Here is a 15,389-nt window from a genome sequence, read left to right on the forward strand (position 1 = left end):
GGAGGAGGAAATGCATTTGTGAAGTTTTCATTTTCCCTATGTATGTGTGTTCCTTTTTCTTTGTAGTTGTAGTGTAGTTAATAAAGTTTTGTTTTCTTTTTTCCCTAAGTAGGAGCCTGCTTTGCTTATTCCTGGTCACATCTCACAGCAGAAACCAGGGAGAAGGTATTTTCATGGGGGCACTGGCATTGTGCCAGTGTCAAACCATGACATTTTTGGTTCCCTGACCGGGAATCGAACCTTGGGGGGAATGATAAGATAAAGTTGTGAGTAAAGCTGTGAGATGGGACCAAAGAAGAATAAGAACAAAGCATGTATTGAGTTAAGGTAGCTGCATAGTAAAAATCTGGGGATGAAGGTTTTCTTGTTTTGTAGAAGTGTTGAAGTGTTTTGTAATTTTGTTAATAATTTTAGAAAGTGTGTTCTCAGAGGCGAAGGGTGGAATGTGGTGGTTTGACAGGAAATGTGTTTTTTGGGATGCTGTGTTTTTGGCCAATGGATATTCAGGCTTTAATATTGGCATCTAACCTGGCCATTTAGGACATGGACACGCCTCTGAGAGCACGGGGTTAAAAGCAGGGCTCTCCCCTGGGAGGGGCCTCTTGGGTTTCCGGCGGGAAAGAGTTCGGGTCTCTCCCCCGGCCCAGCTGCTGGCTGGGCAGGGGGAGGGGAAAGCCATGTGGCCGGGAGAGGTAGGCCTGAGCCCCGGGGTGGAAGGGTGGAAGCGAGAGATAGTAGAAGAATAGAGAAGAATCCTAGTGGGACCAAAAATGTCATGGTTTGACACTGGCACAATGCCAGTGCCCCCATGAAAATACCTTCTCCCTGGTTTCTGCTGTGAGATGTGACCAGGAATAAGCAAAGCAGGCTCCTACTTAGGGAAAAAAGAAAACAAAACTTTATTAACTACACTACAACTACAAAGAAAAAGGAACACACATACATAGGGAAAATGAAAACTTCACAAATGCATTTCCTCCTCCCCCCACCAAATTTCTAACATAATACATTTGTTCCTCAAATCACCAACTCTCGGTCCTGCACCACCCTTCAAACAATCAATCCTCAGTTCATCAAGAGGAGAGGAGTCCTTCTTGTGCCATGGGCTTCCCCTGGAAACACAATCGAAGCCTCATGTGTTCCTGTGTCACTTGTGGCACCGCCCGGAGTACATCTGCCGTCGTGACCTCTTCCTTTTCATGTCCAGTGCTCTCACCACTGAACATGGACCAGAACTGCTTCTAGGGTTGTCTTTTAAGGATGCTCTGTCCCGATCCAAAAAAGGCACAGTCTCTCCTTTGGGACACCTGTCCCCACAATCTCTCCTTTGGGACACCTGTCCCCCCCATATTTTTTCACCCCCTGGGGCCGAGGGGCATCAACACTGAACCCTCTTGGTTCCGAGGCCGGCATCTCTCTTTTGGGACACCTGTCCCCACAATCTCTCCTTTGGGACACCTGTCCCCGCCATATTTTTCACCCCCTGGGGCCGAGGGGCATCAACACTGAACCCTCTTGGTTCTGAGGCCGTCATCTCTCTTCTGGGACACCTGTCCCCACAATCTCTCCTTTGGGACAGCTGTCCCCCCCATATTTTTCACCCCCTGGGGCCAAGGGGCATCAACACTGAACCCTCTTGGTTCTGTCCATGGCTATACAAAAAGAGTCCAGCAAAAGCCACTCCATCATCTCTTCCCACTAGGATTCTCTCACTTGCCCAGACCTCTCTCACACTGGCCCATTTCCTTTTTCATCTTCCACTCTATCTTCTAGGAAAGGTCAATGTTCTGTGAAGTTCTCATTTTCCAAAAAGGGGTTAAAAGCTCCTACAAGCGGCCGGCTGAACCCCCCCCTCTTCTCCGTCCCAGCCGTGCTGCCGGCACAGGCCCATGTTTATCAAGCTTCAAGGTCACAGTCTCAGGCAGCGGCTCTTTCTCTCTCTCTCTCTCTGTGTCTCTCAGGGGGGGCTGCCCAATGGCTCCCGGTGTCTCTCTCTCTCTTTCTCTCTTCCACCCTTCCACCCCGGGGCTCAGGCCTACCTCTCTCGGCCACATGGCTTTCCCCTCCCCCTGCCCAGCCAGCAGCTGGGCCGGGGGAGAGACCCGAACTCTTTCCCGCCGGAAACCCAAGAGGACCCTCCCAGGGGAGAGCTCTGCTTTTAACCCCGTGCTCTCAGAGGCGTGTCCATGTCCTAAATGGCCAGGTTAGATGCCAATATTAAAGCCTGAATATCCATTGGCCAAAAACACAGCATCCCAAAAAACACATTTCCTGTCAAACCACCACAACAACATATCCCAGAGCTAGCTGCAATACTCACACTGTCTTCTATAGGGACACTCCTTTGGTAGGGAAAGGTGAGTATTTTTGATGCAAAGCTGTTGTTTTCAACACAGTCTCAATGATGTCCTAGTGATGAGATTTCCAGCAGCACTCGTTGGGGAGGCATTGCCTATAAAGAGGCACTTAAGCAAACTGAAATTTATGGTGTTAATAGTGCAAAACAGCATTAATATTTAGTGGGAAAAAAAATTGCTCCGTATTTTTTCTGTTGGTTTAGCAAGGATTCTAATAAAATAATAATATTTGGAGGACCACTGATACAGTTTCACAGTGAGAAAATTAAATGTCTTCTCTCATATATAGATAATACATCTTTTACATTGATCTAATGTTCACACTTAAGCCAGCCCTTGCTTGGCTACATTAATGAGGCTCACCTGACCCCTCAAGACACACTCATGCATACCCACACATAGTGGAACTACTCATGACAACCACTTTGTTCCAAGTAGCACTTCCTGCTGCTTTTATATGAAGATGCTCAGTTACAAATTGAAGCTTCTGGATTTTTTTAATCCAACCTTATATCTTTTTGGGTTAACAGCAAAAAGGTACTGTCTGATTTGTCCTGCTTCAAACTGAATATCAGCAGAAAGGAATGAACATGGCAATTCTGTCCAGTTCTGAGTGCACACCAGCCCTCCAGGTCCCTTTTACATTTTCAGTTTTGCCTAACTGGCAGTATTTTATTTACTCTAGACCCCCACCTGTGTGTTTCTTTATTTTCTGGCAACACCCTCACACAGTTCTTGCTCATCACATAAAGAAACAAAACCCAAAACTGATTTCACATCCTGATTTCCCACTCTGTAGTAGTGGGAAATCACTTTCCCAAGCTGTAGTAGTAGACCTTGACGGTAACATGTATTAGAGAGAGATCATGGTGGAATTGCATTCTTTGGGACACATACACTTCAGATCTCTGCCAAAATATCAGAAACTAAACCTTACCCCAATATTTAATCAAGTTTCTACTCAATCCTTCTAGCAGCATTCTTAGGCATTTGCTGTTGAATGTACATTTTTCCTGATATGATAATTAACTTTTTCTGACATATTACAGTAGAAATATTTTCATGTTAAGAACAAAGCTGGCAACTCAATTTATCAATACACAAGGCAGAGTAGAAAGTGTAGGAGCACTGATTGTGTGGCGTTGCTGACGGGAAGACAGACAGGTTCTCTCTGGAACACCTTTCTATGGGACTTTGAAAACAGATACAAAAGTACCTTAATAGAAATTCTTACAGGTATTTCTCTGGATATCCTCTACATAGAATAATCACCTATAGGATGTAGAAAGATAGATCACATTGACTTATCTTCCAGCTTCAGAAAAGATGCTAACATGTTATTTAATGGAAATTATAAATAACACTACTTTGGCTGTTTAAATTAAAATTAAATTTTTTTTTTGTCTCAGTCTGTATTCTTTGAAAGTACGAAAAAATGCATAGGATTACCTTATTAGATCACAGTACTATTATGAGAAAATTTGGGGTTTGGTTTGGTAGCTGAAAAAATAAGATATTCTACTGCTATTGATTAATCTGATTATGGATTTTTCCCTACAATAACAAAAAAAGTGCCAGACACATACATGTGCTTTTTACATAAAGCATAAATTTTTTACTCAAATTGGTCTGAAATATTTTACTTCTAACAGTTTAGAAACAAAAAGAATTATACCATGTACATAAATGAAACACCAGTAACAGACAGTGTCATTAACTCCCTTTTGCTTCATGCCTTAAGAGTTGAAATACTTATTAAAGTGAACAAACCTGGTTTATATCTAATTTTATTCATATTTTATTGTCTCCATTCCTTATTGAATGGTTTATGAAACAGTTTCAATTATGCACTGCAGTCTTATTATACCTGTAAATCAGGACTTAACCCTATATTCTATTATTCAAATTCCCTTCTACTGTATTGAGAAACTCTAAGAATATATTTTATAGTGTGGTTTTACCTATTTTAACTTGTTTTCTCATAGGTCCTTTTAATTAAACCAGTTCCATAGATGCTGAAAATTATTCAAGTGCTCTATTTCTTTTTTAAACACAAGGAGTTCTTACAGTCTAAAAACACATGAAAAATATGTCTGTCTCCTAAAGTTCTTCAAATGACAAGACATTAATTCAATAATATATAAGTAACAGTATATATCATTGCCTCACCATTATTAACTATCTTGTAGATTGTGTCTCTTCTTTAAAAAAAAAAGAACTTCTGTCAGAAAGTAGTGTAACAGATAGTAAATGTAATATATAGTTTTTAAATAACTATATGTTTTTTATATCTGAGTGTTCTTAGGTAATCTATGTAGCATAATAATTATTATATTTCTATTCATTATTCTTTTAAAACCCCTCTTATTCCTATTACTTTTTATCATTATCCAATCGTTACATTTTCTTTGGTGAAACCTTGGTTTCACATATGTGTGATTTCTTAAGGTTTTGAGTTGCTTGCATTTTGGTTTCTGTGCGGAAGGACAGACATGGGACACACTGCAGTAGTTGGGCTGCAACTTTATTTTTTCACAGAAAAATTTTCACTGGTAATTTACCAGTGTAGCTGTTGGAGGTCACACCACCTGACCACAGGTGAAAAGTGGTTTCCATCACTGTGGAACAGTGCTGAAGAAAATCATTGATTTTGTGACTGATTTTAGAGGTAGTCTTCAACACCATGTCTGCTTATTTTACTTGTCTTCTCTGCTCACGCCAGAGATGGAGATTCACTGAACAATGTGAATTCTAAATATAGACTGAAAGAAAATTCAGTTTTTCCTGTGCTGGTGAGAAATTCTAAGCTGAACCTCAATAGAAAATTGTCTTCTTAGAGGGTTACCTTATTCCTCTAAGGAATACCTTGAGCTAAGTCTGTCTCATTTCAGTAAAAGTCTTTCTTTTATGTTTTCTTCAGGGTATTTAATTATTCATGACTCTCCTTTTCTCGCCAATACCATCTGCTGATTCTTTAATGTCTCCCTTTGTTATCCTGCTGTGAACTTTTTCTACAAATAAGTGTTTCAAAAATAATGAAAGTTCAGATAAAATATTTTATATTGATTAAAATCCAGGTCCTGTAATAGCAAACTCTACTGAGTCACTCTAATTTCAACTTATTGAGACATCATTTCTTAAAATGAGTGTTTAAAATGAGCGTTCTTTCATTTTCTATAGATAAATCAGTGTCCATGTAGTCATGATGGTATGGTGTAGTAGAGCAGAGTAGGTGATAATCTACACCAATGTAGTTTGTACCATTGATTCTAACCATGCATTTCTGTTTAACAGAAATTAACCACTTTCAATTGGTTAATTGGTGATTGCTTTATAAGTGATTTGAGAAACAGAGGAAGCTGTGTGTATTCTAAAAATTTTCTCCTTTCATGTTCATTTAGTTCTAATAAACACTTTAAAGATGCTACATTCATTCAAAAAATATGCACTAGAGCACTTTTCAGTCTTTAAATTATTATTTTTGTAATTTTTTTATGCTTATAAAAAGTCCAGAGTTCCAGAAATGATCCTATTTACATAAGATACAATTATCATCACGGCATCTTGAGCATCCTAAAATTTGCCCAGCATAAAACTCACTTGTCAGATTATTTCATAATTCATTGTCAAGCTTATGCTTTCCAGTAGGAGAGGCATGGCAATGATGCGTGGGTGATTCTGTCCTACCTGCTGCTGTTAATCTTCATCTTCTTTTCTCTGCAAGCTGCCTGTCCCTCTGAGTGCTCGACAACTGTGACAGTTCAACAGTGTGAGGGAGCAGAAAATGCTCAGCAGCCCATGATCACTATTAATGCCAGAGTTTAGTTGCAATCTACTGAAATCCCTAAAGCTGTTTCTAACAATTCTTTTGTAGTTTAAATGAATTACCATTATTGTTAAAATGTTATTTCAATGAGAATAACTTGTGATGTTCTCACAAGTATTTGGAATATTAATTCTTGAACTGCATATGTGGAGGAAAGTCCTCAGCATGCCCACAAGTTATTGTGATTTCCTTCAGATGTTAATCATTGGTTGGACACACCATCATCTTCAATGTCAATCTTTTATGTTTATATTCCCTTCCCCCATCATTGTAGCCCTGAGACACTTCATTATTCTGTCAGTGTTGTTGACATTTCCACTTGCCAGGGAAGCAGGGAAGATCTTTTTTAATATAACTACCCCTTTTTAAAGTATAATTTTAATTGGGTGAAAGTTAAATAAAACAGCAGGTATTGTTACATGTCCAAAGTAGGGCAACAAAAATGGTGAAGAGTCTGAAGCACAAATCTTACAAGGAGCAGCTGAGGGAGCTGGGGGTGTTTAGCCTGGAGAAAAGGAGGCTCAGGGGAGAGCTTATCACTCTCTACAGGTGGGGGTCAGGCCCTTCTTCCTTGTCAGATAACAAGTGATAGTACAAAAGGAAATGTCCTCAAGTTACACCAAGAGAAGTTTAGTTTTGGTATTAGGGAAAATTTCTTCACTAAGAAGATTATCTTGGTGACTGGATCCAGCATTGGAACAGGCTGCCCTGCTGCTCCAGGGAAATGGTGGCGTTGCCATCCCTGGAGGTATTTAAAAGATGTGTAGATGTGGCACTTGGGTACTTTGTTTAGTGGAGGACTTGGAAGTGCTGGGTTAATGTTTGGACTTGATGATCTTAGTTTTTTCCAGCCTAAACAGTTCTATTATTCTGTGAATCTAGCATTTCATCAGAGCAGGGGGCAAGGGTTTGCTATCAGGTTCTCAGTCACAGTCAGATGACCCACCCCCTTAGGATTTTATCCCTTTCAGCAGAACTGGGAGTGATGTTTCACTAAGAGACCTGGTTAATAATCTTCCCTGCTCAGCTAGTTTTGCAGTTAACAGTGCTCACAGAATTTATGAAGAAATCAAGATTATTTTTGTTGAAAAGCAAAAATAAGAAATTTTTACAAATGAGAAACCTATGTTAGTGTGCCTTCTTGAGCATTCCTAGAGCTGATGGTAAGAAAAATTCCAGTGTTCAGAAGTAGTTTCCAAAAGAATGAGTGACTTCAAATGCTTGAGTAATTAGGAACAGAAAGAAAAGCTATGAAGTGTTCAGAAGTGCTGCTTTAGTTCTCTATGGGTCTTTTGACACAGCTGGGACAATCTGTATACAGCAAAATAGGCAACACAGCATTTTACACTTGATTTATGTAACAACTATGAAATGTATGCAGACATTGGAATATATCTTTTTCTAGTCTGAAATTATACTTCTCAGCTAAAAACAAGCTTAGCTTATGTTTATGTTAAATGGGTGATTGTCACTGGTTTAGTATTATGTATTATGCATGTTTCTGACATGGCAGTAAGGTACTAAATATGTTATTGGTAGCTCTGCAAAAGGCTAGAGTGCTGTACTGTTCATCTCAAATAGCAAACTCCTCCATAACCACTCCATTAGAAATTCTGAGTTCCCACCACTCTGCTCAATTCTTATACTTGAAAACATTGTTTAACTTGTTTTGTCTCTTCATCACTCTCTTTGATCTCCATTCTGCCTTTGCTTAGCAAGTTTCTTGTCTTCTGTCCATGCTGTCTTCACATTCCCTGTTGGGATTGTCAGTGTGAACCAATTCATAATGAGCTTCTGGATGTATGTTAGGAGGTTTTTTGTGTGTTCCTTATTTATCTCTCTGCTATAGATTATGTGTAATTCCTTCTATCATTAATGTTTTTCCATGTCCAGATTTCCATGTCACCATCATTTTTCTTCTCTCCTAAACCAGATTTTCCCCATTTCCCTTTCCAACAGAGTCTTGCATATAGGCTCTCAGACATCCCTGATCATCACAGCATTTGTCTGCAAGATAAGTCATTTAGGGTAGTAGGACACCATATATGATAAATTTGCTCAGTTAGGCCAGAAAAGAGGTTTTTTAGGTTTCAAGGTTTTGTTACTCTGGACTGGTTTAGTGGGTGTCAGTTTGAGCATAAGACAACTACAGACCTATGGAAGGAATGGCCGTACTAAAAACTCAACTGTGGATCAATGTCTTCCCTTTCATCCCAATTTCTTCAGAAATCTGTAGCCTTTTGGCTGGATTTAGACTCCTCCAGACGTAGCTATGATGCAGTGAAAGCCTTCTGCATAAAGAGAACCAATCAGGATGAGCCAGGCTCTAACAGAATCAGCCAGGAGGTGGGAATGACTGTGGGGAAATCTAAGTGCACAGAGTGGATTAGAGTCAGATTCTGGCTACCCCAGGGCTATGGAGTGGGTCAGAGTTAGGCTGCACAGAGAAGGAAATATTGCATCTTCACAGACTCTTTCAGGAGACAGGGTAGAGAGTAGGTTGAAGAATTAGAAATCAGCTATTGACTTAGTTTCCTCCAGCTTTCCCTCAAAATAAACTAGATGGCCTAGAAAAGCCATGATACAAGATACAAGAATTTAGACCAAAATTCAGCAATTCAGTTCTATCTATAGATAGCAGTTAATTGTTTATTTAAGTACTACTATGAACAGAAATATTCTGTAAATATTTGGAAAATGTTCTGATCTCATTTAATTTGCAAACTTCCCACAGCCCCACACTGAATTCTTGGTGGCTCTATTATTAAGAGGTCTCCTCAAATTTGTGTGCTACTTTGGACTTCCTCAAATAATTAAAAATCCACCTATATCTGCTGTTAGCCCTTCAGGGATGTGAGAGTTTCTGAATTTCTTGTTCTTTTGCTTTTGATAAATACAGAGCATGAGTTGGATTCAGAAATTACCCTCCTTTCTTGAATTGCAGGGAGTCATTATAACTCTCATTGTATTAACATTGATCACATATTCCTTCACTACTTTTTGTGAAGAATATATTGTAGCATAATAACCAGGTGCAAATCCAGACACGAGAACCATGTTTTAAACAAAGACGACACCAAACCCTAATCATTCTTAATTTGACTTATCATCAACATACTACTATGTCTAGAAATTCATGTAAGAATAAAAACCATTATGTAACTGAGAACAACTGTGGATTACAGATAAATAAATATATTTACTAATAGTAGCTATATTAAGACCCACATCAAAGGAGAAATATTAAACAATTGTCCATGTAACTTTTGGATTTCCAGTTCAATGAGTTGGATGTAATTGTTTATTGTAATTACAATACATTTAACATGGATTCTGATTCATGAGTTTAGCTACCCTGATTTAACCTTACAGCTAATCAAGTCTCTTTAATGTTCAGGTACTAAAAACGGCAATGGTAGCCCTATGAAAATAGACAAATAAGGAATTTTCTATACAATATCAACATACTTTAATTTTTCCTTTAACCTCAGAGTAATAATGGAAACTAAATATAAAATGTGTTTACAATATGTTATTTGTGGTCTATTTCACAGATTTTTATGGACTTCTCTGATTTTTGTTGTTGATTTTTTAATACAACAGACAATATTTTAAAGAATGTGCTAGTGACAAGCTGTGACAGTTCTAATGAATAGTTTAAAAATCTAGTAGAATATACTGTTCACTACTACATATTTTGTTAAGCTGCTTTCAAGATAAATTGAAAATATATTACAGTTAGGCTGAATTAATTGTAAATTTATTTAATATTTTTGCACGATTCTTTAGACTGTCTTTGCTTATTTGGCTGTCAATAATCATCAATTACTATCACACATGAGATGTAAATATGTAATTAATTTAGTAAAATAGTGACCCTATGCTTAATGATTTGTTGTTCTTGCTTTTCATAGCAGAGTTTTAAGTGAAATCATGAATGGGTATTCTATTTTTCCACTTACTCCATCTACTTTAGAAACATGAAATATTGCTAATAGTTCCAGCAATCTCTCCTACAATGAAGTTGCCAGGGAGATTGCTGTTTGGTATCATGCACTTTGTAGTTAGAATTTCTGTGGTATTTAGGGGCCCAGAAATTAATAACTTTGTATTTCAAATCCCATAGCTGTTACTGGAGCATTTGGAGTGCCTTGTCTCAAGACACGAAAGATCCCTGAGGATGACAGTGGTGAAACGGCAAGCACAGTCTCCCTCAGGAGTTTCCAGTGAAGTTGAGGTCCTCAAAGCTCTGAAATCTCTGTTTGAGCACCACAAGGCTTTGGATGAAAAGGTACAGTATGGTAAAAAAAACTTACTGAATACACTCTTTAACTTGCCTAATTGTGCTTTATGATGCAGCAGAGCAACAGTATAGTTTGTTGCTTCTTGGAATAAATCCTGTACTTAGAGTGTTTACAGGTGTCCAGAGAAATATGGATGGTAAGAAGGTATGGCCAATGGCTGTAATGCACTCGAGGTCACTTCAGCTATCTTTTGTAGACAACAGAAATTACTTTTCAAAATAAACAAATCTCACCCTACCAGACATGCTTCTTCAATTTACACTAAATAAAGATGACCCTGTGGGATTTATTTGGTGTAAAATGTGCTTTTAAGTTAGGGCCATGAAAATGTATGTGTATCTCAAATTTTAAAAACACATAGGGAGATAGAATCAGATGTTCCCAGCTACATAAGGGAACTTGGCTCTTAGATACTTTTAGGAGGAAAACCTCCTAAATGTCAGAGATCTTTTTAGCCTTTGCTATGTAAAGGAGAGTGCTCCCTATACAAGTAGCACAACCTAAAGTAGTATTCTTCATTATCAGAGGTGATGAAGGGCCTGCAGAATCAAGGTAAAAACCAATGATAACTGCATCAAGTCATGCTAATGAAGAGGATCTTTCCTGTGCTGGAAAGACTATATTCAAAATGACTGAAACTTTGTACAACAATGAATTATCACCTTGAGTATTGTGTACATAAATTCAGAAATCCAATGCTAGTCTAGAAACAGTATGCTCAGAAGGTGATGTATCTGAATTGGTAGGTGCCTCAAAACTTCACGTGCAGGGAGCGTGTGAGAAACAGGGCTCATGAGCAAAGAACCTCATTCCTTACGGGGTGTCTTCTGGCTGATTTGCTCATTGCTGCTGCTGAGTTGCTTCTCTGTTTGAGATGGTTGGGTAAGCAGGGATGACATTGTGCAGTGCAGAATCTGAAACCATTGACTGCACAGATGAGCTGTATTGTACAGGACCAGTTTAATGGTCTCACAGTAACAAATTTAACTTCAACTTTCAGAAATATGCACAGAAAGTTGACTTTACTTAATGAATGAGGCAGCTGTAGATATATAACAACATATATATATATATATATATATATATATATCATTGGTAATGAAAGGATGAGACACTGTGGGTTATGAGTCATACTAGGTTAACGATCAGGTTCTAAGTTGAATAAATGTAAGGAACTTAGACCAAATAAAACCTTTAGGTATATCTTTTGGGTTATATGTTCTACTCAGACATCATAAAAGCATCTATAAAGAAAATGTAGAAAAGGAAAGATAATGACTTCTAGCCAGTGTAATAAGCTTTTGGATTTCATTAAGACTTTAAAAATCCTGTATTATTAAAAATATATTTTGAGGATTGATGGGGTTTATGCTCTGAGCTTTGATTTTTTTATCCAGCACTTTAAATATCGATAAAACTAGGGTAGGAAGCTCTCCAGCTTATATACCTTTTGACATTGTGTTGGATAAGTATGAGAAACTGTAAGAACTAGACTTGAAATAGATTCTGATTATTCAACCTCTTGCATATTTTCTTTCATGAATGTTTTAGTATTTTGGTACTATGAAGTTTATTTTGCATCCCATTCTGAAAACTATTGTTCAGAATTAGATTGAAGCTACATGTAATGTTTCGACTTGCATTATTGAAAAATTTGACTTAGATTGTTGAAAATTCTATTCTTACATTATTTTAAATGTTACAGATTAAAATCAGTATTCAGCATTTTAAAAAATTTTGGAATGACAAAGGTAGACATCTTATGTTTCTAATTGATTCCTGTCCCAGTGATAATCACAGTTTTCAGGGTAGAAAAGTCAACCATCTGCAATCATATTAGCAGAAGATTTTTTCCATTGTGGAACAAGTTTTAAAATTGGTTGGTCAAAATTACTTTTTCCGACATGCTGTTTACCTGTGTGTGGAACCTTTTTTATTTTGCTGCAATAAATCATATTTTTACTATAAAAAAATAAACTATGCTATTTATATGTCACTGTAAAACAATCTGAGATAAGTCCAGTAAACAGTTTAATAAATTATTTTTAAATAATTCATTTTAAAACCAGCAGGCATTATTTTCAAGGACAAATCCTACATAAAAATGCCTGGCTTTGTTACAGTGTCTCTGGGAGGATTGGATCAAAGATGTTGCAGATATCACCCAGATACTTGATAATATAATGCTTTCACAAATTGTCAGCATTATGGTGATTTTTATTTAAAAATAATGAAATTAAAAATGACTGCATGCACCCAAATGTGCTAAAATTTTTTTATGGCATGTGAGTCATACATTCGGCATGGTGACAGAAAAATTATGTAAGTTAGATTTGTTTCAGACCCTTCAGAAATAAGATATAAATCCACCTATAAAAATGCATTGAGGCTTTTCAGGGATCAGTGGAACAATGTGGGTTGGAGCTCCTCAGCGACATCTGGCCCAACCTCCTGCTCAAAGCAGGGCCAACTGTTTCAGGTTGCTTAGGGTCCTGTCCAATAACTTCTCAATATTTGTAGGCAGAAAACCTATTCTGGTGTTTCACCGCCCTCACTGTAATTTTTTCCCATAATACCTGTCTGGAGTTTCTGTTGTTGAGTGTTGCACTGGTTCCCTTTTGTCCTGCAAGGTCTTCCCTTCCTGCATCTGCAAGAAGAATCTGGCTCTATTTCCTCCACATCTTCTGGTTAAGCTGGTTGTAGACAGGAATTAGATCTCCCACAAACTTTTCCTTCACTTTGAGCGGACCCAGCTCTCTCAGCCTGCCTCATATGCTGTGTGCTCCAGCTCATGGCCAGCTTGGTGGCCCTGCATTGAAATCTGCCAGTATTTTCTACCAGAAACCCCAAAACCAAATGCAGCCTCAAAAGTCTGGAGGGAAATAATCATTTCGTCCAGCCCACTGGCCAAACTGTGTGCTGGCCTTTTTCACCACTAGGTCTTTTCTGCAAAACTGCTTTCTTTTCCTAAAACCTGTCTCATTCCCTCATGGGTTATGCATTTTGTGGCAATGGGATGTCACACAGGCTTTGTCCCACTGGTCACAAACCTCTGAACCTCACAGTACAGTCCATTTCTGATGCACCATGGAATCTATTTCACCAATTCACATCTCGCCAGTTTCTCTAGGGATAAGTGGAAGATCTTGCAGAAAACCTCAGTAAAGACAAAAAACATTCTCTGTTCTCCACTCATCCATGGAGCCAGTGCTCTCCTCACACAAGGCAGCAAGGTTGACCAGATATCATTTGGTTTTGGCAAGGCCATACTGGCTGTCCCCAATCAACATCTTGTCCTTTATGTGCTTGAAAATGCTTCCTGAAAGATTTGCTCTATAACCTTCCCTACATTGGCCAGCTTGTACTTTCCTGGATCTTCCCAGGATAACTCCTGTATTTCATGAAGAAGGACAAAACATTTGTGGGTTTTCCACTCATCAGGAATCTCCCTGACTTGCTACTTGCAAAGCTGAGAAAGGAATGACAAAGTAGTCAAGTAATCTTGGCATTCATGCACGGAGTCAATCTACTGCCTTTGACTTATGTATGTTTTGTCTTCCTGTATTTGGGTAATGCTTCACTTCCACAGACTCTGCTGCTCTGCTTAGAGGAGACCTGCAGGCAGAATCTCACAGTAAAACTGAGGCAAAAACCCATGATTTATGATACATTGATGTAACAGCAAAGTAAACAGTGCCCCTTTAGAAAATGCTCACAAAGCCAAAGTAGGTTAATGGATAAAGATTAATAAAAACTGTCAAAAGGGCACAGGAAATATACAATGATCCTTTGCAAATGAATAATGCAAATTTTTCTTTAATTTTTTTCTTCACAAAAAGTGTTGACACTGAAACTATTAATGTAGTTGCTACATTCTTGAAAAGCATAACAAAATATTTTCATAAGTTTTGCCCTTTAAACTTACAAAAGTATGAAGAAAATCTTAAAATTCTTCCTAAATGCAAATTTTCTTTCATGTTTTCACTTCCTACACTAAAACATCTTGATGTGTTGTAACAAGCTCTGCCACAAAACTTGACTGATCCTGAAAGGATTGCTACATGAAGAGTACAAGAACTACAAAACCTTCCTCATTACTATAAGAAAATGCAATGAAACCTACTAAGAGATTGGAAAGTGAAAAATAAAATTTATCAATTTCTAAGAAGGTCTGCTTAAGTATAAAAAGAATCAGGATTGATGCCTTAACTTATTTCAAAATTGATTGACTTTTTATCTACTACATGAAGTCTGGGCTCTGCCTTTACCATTTGTCCAAAAGACAGATCACCACAGAGAGATCACAGCTGTGAATGCATTATTCTGAGAAAACATGGCTGTCACTGCAGTTTTTTCAGAGTCTGACAGCTCCTTCAGGATCCCTCTTGTTATCCACATGCCACAAGGGTGGAGAATCAAAGCTTGCCATGATCTTCCCATGAGAGAGAGCCAGTCCTGTTTGGCTGAACCCAGCAGGTACCTTCTAGTGAGTAGGGAATGGTAAGATTAGGGATTTTAATCTTACCCCATTATCTTCTAGTAGAGATCTTAGTAGTGCCAAAAAAAGAGTCTTCACGGAGTGTTTTTTGCACTTTTAATGTATTTTGTGAGAATTTTCACTTTAGGGCATGGGGATGATGACAGAGTTAATTTGGTTTAGAAATTTTTACCATTTTATGTGTCCCTCAGAAAAATCTCATTGTGTCTCCTTGGGTAAGTTGTGTCACAGCAAATAAAATTGATAGCACACTAAATGTATTCTTTACTATTATTATTATTATTATTATTATTATTATTATTATTATTATTATTATTATTATTATTATTATTATTTAGAAATTTAATTTGACAGAAGCTATATATTTTTTAAATTGTGTATCTAATTATGCTAACATAACATTT

The 15,389-nt window shown here is 37.8% G+C and overlaps 1 protein-coding gene across 9 annotated transcripts in view; it reads left to right on the plus strand.

The window, feature by feature from the left end:
• Positions 1-15,389, plus strand: part of PPFIA2 (PPFI scaffold protein A2) — a 290,351-nt gene that overhangs the window by 174,522 nt on the left and 100,440 nt on the right. For all 9 annotated transcript variants that reach the window (XM_054631393.2, XM_077178786.1, XM_077178785.1 and 6 more), the window contains one exon: positions 10,310-10,474. In XM_054631393.2, the coding sequence (XP_054487368.1) occupies positions 10,310-10,474 (165 nt within the window). The remainder of the gene's footprint in view (positions 1-10,309; positions 10,475-15,389) is intronic.

The sequence above is a fragment of the Agelaius phoeniceus genome, chromosome 5 (genome assembly GCF_051311805.1).
Source record: "Agelaius phoeniceus isolate bAgePho1 chromosome 5, bAgePho1.hap1, whole genome shotgun sequence".
NCBI classification, from domain to species: domain Eukaryota; kingdom Metazoa; phylum Chordata; class Aves; order Passeriformes; family Icteridae; genus Agelaius; species Agelaius phoeniceus.